This window comes from Taudactylus pleione, unplaced genomic scaffold (genome assembly GCF_031769625.1).
Source record: "Taudactylus pleione unplaced genomic scaffold, aTauple2 ptg000071l, whole genome shotgun sequence".
NCBI classification, from domain to species: Eukaryota; Metazoa; Chordata; class Amphibia; order Anura; family Myobatrachidae; genus Taudactylus; species Taudactylus pleione.
The window spans coordinates 629974-645354 of NW_028284473.1; the positions used below are offsets into that span (position 1 = coordinate 629974).

Below are 15381 nucleotides of genomic sequence, written 5' to 3' on the forward strand. Positions count from 1 at the left end.
GAAGTCCAGGACCAGAGCATTGTGTCCCTCCTGGAGAGGGTCATGTTGGGAGGTATGTAAGTATATTTCCTTTTCTGCTGCCTTTATTGCCTCTGCTGTGTTGCCTGTGTTCTTATCTGTAAGGGAACATTAATTCTGCCTCCTACTGCTCTACTGGCGCGTCAGTGAGGTTTGTGGCAACCTACGCCAAAACCGTCCCGGCGCGGGCCGTGGCTCTGACAACACAGACAGTGTAATGGTTAGCATTATGGCCTCACCGCACTGCAGTTATGGGTTCGATTCCCACTACAGTCCTAACTGTGTGGAGTTTGTATGATGGGATTTTGCTGTATTTTGGGCAATGTTTTCTCCCATGCACAGGGTGATGGGCAGTTGCGCTCGAGGGCCTTGTGTGTATTGGAACCGGTGACGCGCAGGCATCTGGGGTGCTGGACCTGTGTAGGCTGGGGCTCTCAGCAGGTCCGTGTACGCCCTAGTGAAGCTGATGGCGCTTCACAGGGAGACCAAGTTCAGGCTTGGGTATTCCCTCATCATTGGCGCAGGCTTCTTTCCCTCTATAGGGTTATGTTTCCAGCCAAGCTATGTCCCGTTGTGGCTCCGTGCTTTGCAGCGTGCGGAGTCATGTTTTACATCAGGTTCCTGGTGCACTTTTTCTGGAATCTTCTGCTGTGCGAGGCGCAAGGGGAGAGTGGTCTTGGTGGCGTCTTCCTTCTTCCAGGGCCCCAATAGACATTTTGCATGTGCAGGAACTTACGAGGATTTGCGCTGTCCCAAAGGGAAAGGACTTACTGTCCTTTTCGATTCGTTGCTGCGGCTATGCGCCACTATCATGAAGGTAAATATAAGGATTCCCAAGTGGTGTCTGTGAGTCTGTCCAAGCGCTGGGGACAGAAAGTCACTACTTTCCCTTCGGCAATATCTTCGGTCTCCTCAGGGAGGCTTAGGAGGCGCCGGGATTCAGAGGGCTCCGTTCCACATTAATTTCCAGTGGATTAAGTATCCAAGTGGACGTCCCTCCCACAGTAGTTGCTATGATAGCCGTTTAGATTACCACACTCCCTTCCTGTGCAGGGCTCAGCGTCTGGTAGGGATCCGCTAACTAGACATTGGAGGGTTGTCTCCCGTCTGTCTTGATGTGTTCTAGGGTTGTTATGAAGCCTTGGAGAGCCTTGACATGGGTGGCATGAGCTATGGTTACTTCTGCTGATGTATTTGTTGAGGGGGACATTCGCAGCAGGCTCTGTGTGGCTCTACACTTTACATACACATTCATTACCAGAGTGTTCCTTACACTATCTTTTGTTTGGTGAGGATGTTCTCTTTTGGCCAAATCTGGATAATCCCCACTAGTTGGGAAAGCACTTTTCTGCCGGTGGTCGTCCCAACGGTGGGATCTGCGTTCCCAAGTTTTTGCTCCTTTTCGTGGTGGGGTGTCCTTGGAAGATCAGTCAGACACAAATTTATTCTTCTTTGGTTTGAATTCTGTGAGCAGGTTTCAAGAACACTCTCCGTTCTGGGGTCATAGATCCAAGGAAGCCTAGGACCTAACAGTGTGTGTCTCTCTACCCAGTTCACTTGCAAGTGATAGGGCGGTTGCTCCGGTTCAGTGACAGTTGAGTGACGTCTTCAGATGGCGGGGTGCTTGGCATCTTTTGCTATGGTTCTATCTGGGACCTCGGAGGTCCGCCACCAGGACGTTGTTTGTTTTTTCACATGGCTTTTAACCAGGAAACGGCAAACACGGTAGCAGCAAATGGCTTCATTGGTAAGCTGTCTGACTGTAAAGCATGAGGTGACCGGTTCAACCCCCAGCTGTGACAGTATTTCCTTGGGCCGTGCTATCATTCCACTCTTAGCCAGCATGTTTTGCACCAATTCCGCTGCAGGTAGAGAAATTGGGGTTCTATCGCCTTCCTAGTTCATGTGCCGAATGGCTCATTCCAGCAGCTCTTGTCTCTTCATGCCTTGAGCACCAGGGGTTGGGTAGTTCAGTTCACATGAATTCCTTCCGATCAGGGATACGCAGCGCGGAGGCCAACAAACTAGAGGTCTTCAGGTTCCGTTTTGGGCAGGTCGTTATACTTCTTCAGTGGGTAATCAACTTGGTCCCCTGTCTATTCTGGGCCCTACCATTTGGTGGAGCCCCAGCTCCGTGTGTTTGCAACACAACAGTCAGCGCTGCTGTGCATAGTGCGCACAGAACGTATAATAATTTGGTTCTCTTCAGCAGTTCTGCTTGTGAAGGATACCTTGGGCTTCACAGTTACAAACCTTCCTAGGTCATTTGTTTCAAGTACTTTCGGATCAGTGCTGTATCCTAACTTTTCCAAGGTCTCCCTTGTTTCCTTGTCTGTGCCTTCAGTTCTGGTGGTGGCCTCCAACACCTCTCTCCAGCTGTGTATTTCTTGCGGAGGACAGTGAACGGACCCTACCAACCTTGGTCAGTGCCTTGTCCATCGACCTTGTGGAACATTCAGTTTTGCACAGGTTGGTCTCCACTTAGGGACCATTCAGTGGACCAGGTTCTATTCACAGGAGTCCCAGTGGGTAATTCTACAAACTTGACACGGTTGGTCAGAATCCCTCACGTCACAGTTCCCATTCTGTCCAACGGCATCCGTCACTCTCCATTGGTGGAGGGTTTCAGTTCTGCTCCTCCAGGTCCAATCCTTGGTCCTTCTGGATTGGCTAATTGTGACCACAGCCTCGAGTCTCCTGGGCTGAGGTGCCGTGAAATTGCATTTCGGCTACAGGGCCTTAGGTCACCGCTCACAATGGCTTGGCTGTTCGATGAGCTCAAGCTCCAAGCTATTGTTCTAACTCTATTGGGTGCCCTGTCCATCCTCGCCAGCTGTTCGGTCACAGTCAGTCGTACAACGACTCAGCGGTGGCATATGTACATCTTCTGGCAGGCACAAAAGTGTGGCAGCGATGCCGAAGTCCTTTCAGGGTGGAGACCTTTGTTCTACCTATCTCAGTGGTGGTCATACTTGTAGTGGGACATTGGACAGTGGATGTCCTCAGAAGATCCATGTAATTCCTAGGGCAGGGGTCTCTCCTTCCAGTGGACTTCCTACCATTTGGGAGTGAGGCCTTCTGCAGGGGATCTCATGGCCTCTCAGCACGTTTGTGAGGATCCACAGTTTTGTATGGGATTCGGGTATTCCATAGAACAGACAAGTGGCTGCCTTGTCTGTTCTATGGAATTTTTCATCCAGAGCATCGGTTTCTGCTGTCCACATTGTTCCCTCAGGTCTCCAGGGGCATTAAGGCTTCCCGAGTGAGGGTAATGCTAGTGGCTCAAGGCTGGCTACGCTGGTCATGGTACTCGGAGGTTCTCCCAAGATCGGTAGGCCCGGGGTGGCATCTTCCACTTTGTCCAGACCTGCTGCAACTAGGCTTGTTTGTACCAGGGCACTTCCTTGGTAGGTCTTCAGGCCCGGTCTTCTGTGCGTGAGAGTGATAAAGCTTCAGGTCTTTCTCTCTCGTGGTTTGTACTAGGCTTACCTCCAGGTTTGGAAACTCTACCTCTTGTGGTGTAATCGTTATAAGTTTTTGCCCCTCACATTTCTTTGCCTTCCTTCTGGAGCATTTGGAGGCCAGTTGCCGACTTCGTTTTGTGACATTACAGGCTTTGGCCCTGTCATTTTCTTTCCAGAGGTATTTGGTTCTTCTTCCAAGGGTCCAAACCATATTTACAAGGTGTGCTGTGTATTTAGTCACCGTTTCTTCCGCAGGTGAAGCCGTGAAATCTTAATCTAGTTTTATCGTCTCTCACACAGGGTCCATTGGAGTCATTGCGTTCAACGGATCTTAGGTTAGTTGCTTGAAACATGTCTTCTTTATGGCTATAGCCTTCCCTCTGTATAGTTCTGTATTTAGGGTTTGCAAGCTGCCTTTGCTTGTCTTCCATGAAGATTGTGCGGTTCTCCGTATAGGTTTTACGATTCCAGCAGACACTGGTTTCGGATATTGTCGTTTCGGTTCATCCTCCTTTGGCAAATTCACAGGACTGCGATGATCTGGCTCTGCTATTTGGGCTGAGCTCTGCAGATTTCCTTGGACATGTCTTCTTTGGTACGCCGCACTGTTCTATGTGGGTTCTTTATGACGCGTAGGAACATAGGCCCTGCTTCAGAGCTGGACGCTCCTACAGAGCGCTCGCTCTGAATCAGGGTCGGCCTTCTGGTTTTTTAGAATGGCCTCCTGGCCGCTCGCATAGCTGTGGGTGACCACCAACAGCTGTAGCGAGTGGCCAGGAAGATGGTCGCGATGGTCAAGACCATCACGACCATCGGGTTTGCGACGAGACCCTTGTGGTAGGGTCTCGTTGCCGCAAGCCCCAGAGAGATTTCGGCACTAACAGAGCCGAAATCTCTCCCACTGACATCACTCGTGATGTCAGTGGGGCCGCCCCCAAACGGAGGCGTTCACATGGGAACGCCTCAGTTTGGGCAGCCACTCCCCCGTCGCGCCCGCCAAAGGGGGCGAGCTGTCGATGTTGAGTGAGACCCAGAGCGACGGAGTGCCCGTCGCTATCCGGGTCTCACGCATACGCACGACGGAGCCGGCTCCTTCGTGCGCATGCGCACTGGCCCACCATCGACCCGGTTGCGAGCGCACAGCGCTTGCGACCGGGTCTGAATCAGGCCCATAGTTGGCCGGCTGCTCAGCAGACCCTTGCGCGTTGGATCTGCTTGGTGATTACTCAAGCCTATTCTGGTGCGGGGCGACCACTACCAGACCGGGTGTCAGCTCCTTCCGCTAGGGCGGCGTCAGTCTTATGGGCAGTGCAAGGTGGGACATCAGCAGCACAAGTCCGTAATGCATCCATCTGGTCCCCTGTCCACACGTTTCCTCATTTTTACATTTCAGGTTTTTTTTGCCTCTGACGACTCCCACTTTGGACGTACAATTCTCCGGTCAGGCAGCCTGAGCGTTTCCTTCCCCTTAAGGGCGGCGTTTGAACTTCCCACTGTCCAGTGTTCCCCACCCTTGCTGTAAGAGAAAATAGCATTTTTGGTAAACTTACCGTTGAATCCTTTTCTATTAAGCAGGGTGGGGAACACTGCGATCCCTCCCTAACGCTCAGTCGTGCGAGGTATTTGGTTCTTGACCGGTCGTTTCCCTACTGGTTTGTTTGGTTGTTCTAACAGTTTCACTGGGTTCCTGCTACTCCTCTCTGGACTCTTTTAAAGAAGTACTGGAATTGTGGGATTGCAGGGTGGAGGAGTTTAGGATTTAAAGGTACAGTTTCATTAAGTGCCAGCTCCAGCCCCAAACTACAATCCCATTGTCCAGTGTTACCCAACCTGTGTAAGAGTAAAGGATTCAACGGTACGTTGACCAAAAATCCTAATACAGTAAATTTCATATCGCTTCTACGGCTAAGCAATGTATACATATTATCGATTACTACAGCAAATCTTAAATGACAATTACAAATGAACAAACCAATGCAAATGTAATTGTAAATTGTAAATAATTATCATAAATCATTAGACCCTTTCTCACCCAGGATGCCACCAAAACCCTCATACACTCACTGGTCATATCCAGATTGGACTACTGTAACCTTCTCCTATCTGGCCTCCCTGACTCCCATCTCTCTCCTCTCCAGTCTGTGCTCAATGCTGCTTCTCGGCTCATCTTCCTCTCCAAACGCTCTACATCTGCCTCCCCTCTCCTACAAGCCCTCCACTGGCTCCCCTTCCCTTTTAGAACCCAATTCAAGGTTCTCACACTCGCTTACAAAGCCCTCACACACTCCTCTCCCATTTACATCTCTGACCTCATCTCCCTCCACTCTCCTGGCCACCCCCTTCGCTCAACAAATGCACACTGCCTCTCATGCCAACTGATTACTTCCTCCCACTCCCGCCTCCAAGATTTTGCCCGTGCTGCTCCCGACCTTTGGAACTCTCTCCCTCTCCCTATCAGACTCTCCACCTCTGTTCAATCCTTCAAACGGGCTCTCAAGACCCACTACCGCATCAAGGCCTTCCAGCTCTCATCCCAACTTGCTGCAACATGCTTCTTCCTCCCCATCTATCCCATCTGTGTCACACCTGTTTGTCTGCCCCTCCCCTTTAGAATGTAAGCTCTTACGAGCACGGCCTCTTCCCTCTTGTGCTTCTCCTTACTTTACTTTCACCTACTTCTTACCCCCCACCAGGGCACCCAACACTTGGTTGCTTACGTTCTGTTGCTATCTAGGTGTTATGGTCACTTATGTATCAAGGTATATTATCCATGTCCTTGTCCTATTTTGTACTGTAAGACAGTTGTCAAATTATTTGTTTATGTACTTTGTAAGGCGCTGCGGAACACTTGTGGCGCCATATAAATAAACGATAATAATAATAATAATAATAAATCCTAAATGCACCTTCCTGAATTAGGATCAGTTTATGGATATCTCGATCAGTAAAGGAAAGCTGCCGCAACAGAATCAGAGAAACAATCACCTTTGACAACCAGATTGGCGGTGGATTTGGATTTCCCGATATGAAACTGGACAGCGCCACTCATTTCTGGAGTTGTCTTCCGCAGTGTGAGGCGGTGGAGCGTCCCCTCTTGTTCTATTGTTACGTCTTTTCCATCGTGTAGAACCTCGCCGCCAAGAATCCACTTTGGTGGTTTCACTGACACGATGGAGGTCACACATTCAAAGGTGGCCGTTTCCGGCCGCGTCACTTCCACATCGCTTAACTCACTCACGATATTGATGGATTGTTCTGAGAAAAAGGTAAGAAAGAAAGAATCATGTACAGAAACACAGGGCCCCATGTAATAACGAGTGATTTACTTTTTATCACTCGTTACTAATCTTAAATAGTGCTCCAACCAATCAGCTCCTGTCACTTTTCAAACACAGCCTATAAAGTGAGAGTTAGGAGCCAATTGGTTTGCACCCAATTTAAGATTAGTAGTGAGTGATAACGAGAGAGAGAGAATACATAAAATAGATTAGATATAGATACGAGATAGATAAATAGATAGATAAATAGATATGAGATAGATAGATAGATATATAGATAGATAGATATGCGATAGATAGATACATATGAGATAGATAGATATGAGATAGATAGATATATAGATAGATATGAGATAGATAGATAGATAGATAGATAGATAGATAGATAGATATGAGATAGATAGACAGATAGATATGAGATAGATATATAGATAGATATGAGATAGATAGATAGATATGAGATAGATAGACAGATAGATATGAGATAGATATATAGATAGATATGAGATAGATAGATAGATATGAGATAGATAGACAGATAGATATGAGATAGATAAATATGAGATAGATAGATAGATAGATAGATAGATAGATAGATAGATAGATAGATAGATATGAGATAGATAGATAGATAGATATGAGATAGATAGATACATATGAGATAGATAGATATGAGATAGACAGATATATAGATAGATATGAGATAGATAGACAGATAGATAGATATGAGATAGATATTAGATAGACAGATATATAGATAGATATTAGATAGACAGATATATAGATAGATATGAGATAGATAAATATGAGATAGATAGATACATATGAGATACATAGATAGATAGATAGATAGATATGAGATAGACAGATATATAGATATGAGATAGATAGATAGATAGATAGATAGATAGATAGATAGATATGAGATAGATAGACAGATAGATATTAGATAGACAGATATATAGATAGATATGAGATAGATAAATATGAGATAGATAGATAGATAGATACATATGAGATAGATAGATAGATAGATATGAGATAGATAGATAGATAGATACATAGGAGATAGATAGATAGATACATAGGAGATAGATAGATACATAGGAGATAGATAGATAAATATTAGATAGATAGATATTAGATAGATAGATAGATAGATAGATAGATAGATAGGAGATAGATAGATAAATAGATAGATAGATAGACAGATATGAGATAGATAGATAGATATGAGATAGATAGATAGATAGACAGATATGAGATAAATAGATAGATAGATAGATAGATAGATAGATAGATAGATAGATAGATAGATAGATAGATATGAGATAGATAGATAGATAGATAGATAGACAGATATGAGATAGATAGATAGATAGATAGATAAATAGATAGATAGATAACCTTCAATCAGCAGCTGTGCGGAGGTCTTGGCATCGCCGGCATCACAGGTATAGGTGTCTTCATCCTGGAACTCCACCTCATTGATAATCAGCTTCCTGTACAGCCCCTGACTGACAATCTCGTACCTATTACCCGGCTGTATTTCTTTGTCTTTCTTGTACCACGTCACCTCTGCGTTGGCGCAAGATACTTGGCACTCGAGGAAAGCGCGGTGCTTTTCTATGGCGATCTTATCCCGCAGCGGCTTAGTTATTTTAACGGGAAGTTCTGCAATAGTCCGAAAACAGTGATGACTTAGGAGCCTTATTAAGGGTAAATCATACGATATATATTTTTTATAACTTGTGTTTCTGATTAGCCGTTCCTGTATATGAGAAGGAACAGATTTTATTCACAATTACATAATATTGATCTGCCGAGTATAAAACAATGGGTTGGGTATGTGATCCCAGCGATGGTAACGCTGGCGGTCAGAATCCTGGCAGTGTAATCCCAACAATGAGAAACCCAACGCATGCAGGTAAGTAGTCTAACCCTTCCCCTAACCCTACCGCTAACCCACCTTTCCCGCAGCCTAAGCCTCTCCTCCAGTAGCCTAACCACACCCCCCTCCCCTCCTGCAGCCTAACCTTCCCCTCCAGTAGCCTAACCACACCCACTCCCTTCCCGCTGCCTAACCCTCCCCTACAGTAGCCTAACCACACCCCCTCCCTTCCCGCAGCCTAACCTTCCCCTCCAGTAGCCTAACCACACCCCCCTCCCTTCCCACAGCCTAACCTTCCCCTCCAGTAGCCTAACCACACCCCCCTCCCTTCCCACAGCCTAACCCTCCCCTCCAGTAGCCTAACCACACCCCCCTACCTTCCCACAGCCTAACCTTCCCCTCCAGTAGCCTAACCACACCCCCCTTCCTTCCCACAGCCTAACCCTCCCCTCCAGTAGCCTAACCACACCCCCCTACCTTCCCACAGCCTAACCTTCCCCTCCAGTAGCCTAACCACACCCCCCTTCCTTCCCACAGCCTAACCCTCCCCTCCAGTAGCCTAACCACACCCCCCTACCTTCCCACAGCCTAACCTTCCCCTCCAGTAGCCTAACCACACCCGCCCTCCCTTCCCGCAGCCTAACCCTCCCCTACAGTAGAATAACCACACACCTCTCCCTTCCTGCAGCCTGACCTTCCCCTCCAGTAGCCTAACCACACCCCCTCCCTTCCCACAGTCTCCCTCCCCTCCAGTAGAATAACCACACCCTCCTCCCTTCCTGCAGCCTGACCCTCCCCTCCAGTAGCCTAACCACACCCCTATCCCTTCCCACAGTCTCCCTCCCCTCCAGTAGCCTAACCACACCCCCTCCCTTCCCACAGTCTCCCTCCCCTCCAGTAGCCTAACCACACCTCCCCTCACTTCCCGCAGACTAACCCTCCCCTCCAGTAGAATAACCACACCCCCCTCCCTTCCCACAGCCTAACCCTCCCCTCCTGTAACCTAATCACCCCCCCCCTCCCTTCCCGCAGCCTGACCCTCCCCTCCAGTAGCCTAACCACACACCTCTCCCTTCCTGCAGCCTGACCTTCCCCTCCAGTAGCCTAACCACACCCCCTCCCTTCCCACAGTCTCCCTCCCCTCCAGTAGAATAACCACACCCTCCTCCCTTCCTGCAGCCTGACCCTCCCCTCCAGTAGCCTAACCACACACCTCTCCCTTCCTGCAGCCTGACCTTCCCCTCCAGTAGCCTAACCACACCCCCTCCCTTCCCACAGTCTCCCTCCCCTCCAGTAGAATAACCACACCCTCCTCCCTTCCTGCAGCCTGACCCTCCCCTCCAGTAGCCTAACCACACCCCTATCCCTTCCCACAGTCTCCCTCCCCTCCAGTAGCCTAACCACACCCCCTCCCTTCCCACAGTCTCCCTCCCCTCCAGTAGCCTAACCACACCTCCCCTCACTTCCCGCAGACTAACCCTCCCCTCCAGTAGAATAACCACACCCCCCTCCCTTCCCACAGCCTAACCCTCCCCTCCTGTAACCTAATCACCCCCCCCCTCCCTTCCCGCAGCCTGACCCTCCCCTCCAGTAGCCTAACCACACACCTCTCCCTTCCTGCAGCCTGACCTTCCCCTCCAGTAGCCTAACCACACCCCCTCCCTTCCCACAGTCTCCCTCCCCTCCAGTAGAATAACCACACCCTCCTCCCTTCCTGCAGCCTGACCCTCCCCTCCAGTAGCCTAACCACACACCTCTCCCTTCCTGCAGCCTGACCTTCCCCTCCAGTAGCCTAACCACACCCCCTCCCTTCCCACAGTCTCCCTCCCCTCCAGTAGAATAACCACACCCTCCTCCCTTCCTGCAGCCTGACCCTCCCCTCCAGTAGCCTAACCACACCCCTATCCCTTCCCACAGTCTCCCTCCCCTCCAGTAGCCTAACCACACCCCCTCCCTTCCCACAGTCTCCCTCCCCTCCAGTAGCCTAACCACACCTCCCCTCACTTCCCGCAGACTAACCCTCCCCTCCAGTAGAATAACCACACCCCCCTCCCTTCCCACAGCCTAACCCTCCCCTCCTGTAACCTAATCACCCCCCCCCTCCCTTCCCGCAGCCTGACCCTCCCCTCCAGTAGCCTAACCACACACCCCCCTCCCTTCCCGCAGCCTAACCCTCCCCTCCAGTAGCCTAACCACACCCCCTCTCCCTTCCGCAGCCTGACCCTCCCCATCCGCAGCCATAATCCTCCCCTCCTGTAGCCTAATCACCCCCTCTCCCTTCCTGCAGCCTGACCCTCCAATTCCGCAGCCTAACCCTCACCATTGGGATCGCAACCGTCGGCATTCCAGCGCCAGAATTCTTACCGTCAGCATTGTGTGTGCCGGGATGCCGACTACATCTCAAAACAAGATATGTTGCTTGTGGTAGGGTCAGAACAGTGTAAGTCTTAGGCTGCAGGGTGACATTTTTTCTCCAGTTTTTCTCAAATACTAACACTTTAAAAATATATATATTTCTATTTTAAACAATATCTGCAAAATGTATTGCCACCTGCCTGAACCAGACATAATTAAGGACAGAAATGAGCTCCAAGTGATGTTCCCGTTATATTACATTATTACAGTCCCTTCAGCAGTGACCCTGGGTACCCAGCGGACACTACGGGCTCTCAGCCTATAGGGGTCTATTTACCTTTAATCCGCAGATTGGCTTCAGATTCTGCACTTTCAGCCACAAATTTAATTTCACCGGCATCTTCAGACTGGACGCTTTTGAAGATCAGTGAATACGTCCTTCCTATAATGAAACGTGTATTAGGCTCTTAGAACACAATGGAGCTCAAGTATAGTTCGACGCGTTTTACACATAAAATGCAAGTATCATTTCAATAGTAAACAACGCACTTGGAAACATTGCTTAATATCGCTCAGGGAGGGTTTTTAATTACAGTATCTCCCCATCATATTTGTCCAAATAATAAAGAACTGATAAATAAAAATATTCCTGTTACATGACTGTACATGGCTTCTATGATGGTGCTAGTAAATCAGTTTGCCGACAGGTTAGGTACAGTTCCATGATTTGCTTTCTTTCTCTTTCCCAGAATCTAATTTACCCCTCCCAGAGCACCTCATTGAGGTTATAATGCTGGAATGGCTGGGTAAGTGTGACATCATTAGGGTGGGGTATGATATCTTTACCATTGGGGTCAAGTGCAAAAAGATTTTAAAAAAAGAAGTGACACATAGCTGATGTACAGTCGGCAGACACAGCGCCATCAGGTTGCGCTTATTCTGAACAGAGCGATAACAGAGCCACGCCCATCGTATACACCCCCCTGAGCTAAGTATAATTAAAACACAGAAAGTGTCTGAGTTTTGTCCCCGTGACCCCAGCACTCACCTTCCTGGCGTATCTTAACATTTTCTCCCGCCCTCAGTTTTACGCCATTTTTGTACCACTGCGTTTCGACATCATCGTGAGAAATCTGACAGATGAATGACGCCGTTTCCTTTTCCATCGCTTCCACATCTACTAACGGCTTAATGAACTGGATGTCTCGGGCTATGATGCGGATGGAGCAGGGTGACGGGTGAATGACACAGGACACAGGACAACACAGCACGACAAACTGATTTATGATCACATCTTAGGATTTTTTTTTTTAATTTCCGCTTTATACCATCACATTTGGGTTAATGTAACACCGTTATAATTAATCGCATAAAGAGCTCCGATGTGGCCGCAAATGAGAGAGGGATGCGTGATGCCTAAGACATAAATTGCAGCGAGACGTAACGTAAGCGTCATATGTCACTATGGGGCCCATTTATTAATGATCACATTGCGTGATATTACCGCCCATGATCGCATTGCAAGATGCCATCATAGCACGGGAATGTATCATCGGGCACCCGCAGGGACATGGGCTTCGAAAGGATGTGCCCGGATTGCTGCCAGGGATACTGCGCATGAGCCGTCCCGCTTACTGCACATGCGCGGCCGCCATTGCCAGTAAGTCTTGCGATGTGTAGCCCATGGGCCAACGCCATCTTCAGTTGGCGTTAGCTGCAGGGGGCCAATCTCCAGAATGCATCGCTGTCCGGAGATTGGTAAATCTGGCAGCATGGCATCCCCAGAAACTGATGGGGGCTGCGGCTCCCGGCGAGATCAAAGCTGGAATCGTAGATTCGTATATGGGAGTGATACTAAATATTTGCAGTTACCGGAATAAGTCGCAAATATTTAATGATAAATAGGCCCCTATCTCACGTACGGGGGCTCAGACATGACAAGTGATAACCCGGGATTTCCGTCACTCATGCCTTTTAATCCAGAAGCTCAGTTTTGCTGTAAGAATTATTATAGCTGGATAATAGCTGTTTATTAATGTAGCAGAATAATATTACTTGGTGTTACTGCAGTTAGAATGATTATTTTTTTTAAATCTTTTGTTTTAAGGTAATTTTTGTTGGTATCACTACTATTTGTTATTCGACAGACAACCGCAAAAAAAAATCCCAAACGCTTATTGATGAACAGAAGACAGGTTAGTGATGTCATGGAGGATGAGGTCATCTGAGAGCTGAAGCACATGCAAAGACCTGGTCTCAGTGCTCGCACACTCACCTTGCACGATTAGGTTGGCGGAACTCTTGTCATCTGCGGCGTCGCAGACATACGTCCCTTTGTCATCAAATTCACACTTGTGGATCGTGAGGTTTCGCTTTTTACCTTGGGAAATAATGGTGACTTTTTTGCTTGGTCGCAATTCAGATCCGTCCTGAAATGACAAAATATATTAATAGGGTTTCTGTCCATGTTACAGCTTCATACTAGTATGTCAGCACCTATAGTATTTATTTTCAGGGTCAGTGAAATCCATGTAACACACTTCTGAAGCGATAATGGACTATCACCACAGGACTCTCAGAGATGGTTCTGGCCTGGCTGAGAGAGAGCCACTGACATAAAATCCTATGGTGATGACCATCTAATGCTTAAAAGGGAACAGTCAGCGTTGAAAATCTTTGATTCTGCATAGATAATGAGGGATAATGATTTACTGAAGTATAGCAACAGCTTTAAGCTGAGCATTCCTTCAGAAGCTGTCCTGGAGGAACAGCAGGTGGCGCTCTGTCTGAAGTTGTCACGGTTGAAGCTTCTCTTTATTGTCATAGTGTACTGTCTTCCAGGTTCTCGCTGTTATCCCTCCATGTTATGTTATGCAGTTTTGCACATATTAGTCACAGTAAAGTTTATCCCACAATCTCTCCCTGAGCTGACACTTGGACAAAGCATCTGACACATTAATAACATGGCTGATAACTTGCACAGTGCTGTAACTATAATCTAGAAACAATGTTTCCCTGCATACGAGTGGCATGGTGCGACTTCCCTACACAGGACGTATGTCAGACTTTGACCCCTGTCATAAGCAGAGAATAACAAACTGAAGAAAGTAAAGAAAATATGTGTCAGTTTATCTGAGATGGGGATGAATATTGGCAGCGACAATACTATTCTGCTCTGTGACAGGACTGGCAGAGCTCTATAATATCCTGTGTAAGAGATGCAGCCATTGGATAATGTCCTGTGTAAGAGATGCAGCCATTGGATAATGTCCTGTGTAAGAGATGTGGCCATTGGATAATGTCCTGTGTAAGAGATGTGGCCATTGGATAATGTCCTGTGTAAGAGGTGCGGCCATTGGATAATGTCCTGTGTAAGAGATGCGGCCATTGGATAATGTCCTGTATAAGAGGTGCAGCCATTGGATAATGTCCTGTGTAAGAGATGCGGCCAATGGATAATATCCTGTATAAGAGATGCGGCCATTGGATAATGTCCTGTGTAAGAGATGTGGTCATTGGATAATGTCCTGTGTAAGAGATGCAGCCATTGGATAACGTCCTGTGTAAGAGGTATGGTCATTGGATAATGTCCTGTGTAAGAGATGCGGCCATTGGATAATGTCCTGTGTAAGAGGTACGACCATTGGATAATGTCCTGTGTAAGAGATGCGCCCATTGGATAATGTCCTGTGTAAGAGATGTGGTCATTGGATAATGTCCTGTGTAAGAGATGCGGCCATTGGATAATGTCCTGTGTAAGAGGTACGACCATTGGATAATGTCCTGTGTAAGAGATGCGACCATTGGATAATGTCCTGTGTAAGAGATGCGGCCATTGGATAATGTCCTGTGTAAGAGATGTGGTCATTGGATAATGTCCTGTGTAAGAGATACGGCCATTGGATAATGTCCTGTGTAAGAGGCACGACCATTGGATAATGTCCTGTGTAAGAGATGCGGCCATTGGATAATGTCCTGTGTAAGAGATGCAGCCATTGGATAATGTCCTGTGTAAGAGATGTGGCCATTGGATAATGTCCTGTGTAAGAGATGCAGCCATTGGATAATGTCCTGTGTAAGAGGTGCGGCCATTGGATAATGTCCTGTGTAAGAGATGCGGCCATTGGATAATGTCCTGTATAAGAGGTGCAGCCATTGGATAATGTCCTGTGTAAGAGATGCGGCCATTGGATAATGTCCTGTGTAAGAGATGCAGCCATTGGATAATGTCCTGTGTAAGAGGTGCAGCCATTGGATAATGTCCTGTGTAAGAGATGCGGCCATTGGATAATGTCCTGTGTAAGAGATGCGGCCATTGGATTATGTCCTGTGTAAGAGGTGCAGCCATTGGATAATGTCCTGTGTAAGAGATGCG

At 47.8% G+C, this 15381-nt stretch overlaps 1 protein-coding gene across 27 annotated transcripts in view; it reads right to left on the minus strand.

Annotated features, from left to right (window-relative positions):
* The window catches only part of OBSCN (obscurin, cytoskeletal calmodulin and titin-interacting RhoGEF), a 646947-nt gene that overhangs the window by 467213 nt on the left and 164353 nt on the right, over window positions 1-15381 (minus strand). For all 27 annotated transcript variants that reach the window (XM_088467488.1, XM_088467486.1, XM_088467498.1 and 24 more), the window contains exons 26-30: window positions 13282-13435; window positions 12055-12216; window positions 11344-11448; window positions 8168-8434; window positions 6468-6737 (exon numbers count right to left, since the gene is read on the minus strand). In XM_088467488.1, coding sequence (XP_088323614.1) covers window positions 6468-6737; window positions 8168-8434; window positions 11344-11448; window positions 12055-12216; window positions 13282-13435 — 958 coding nt within the window. The remainder of the gene's footprint in view (window positions 1-6467; window positions 6738-8167; window positions 8435-11343; window positions 11449-12054; window positions 12217-13281; window positions 13436-15381) is intronic.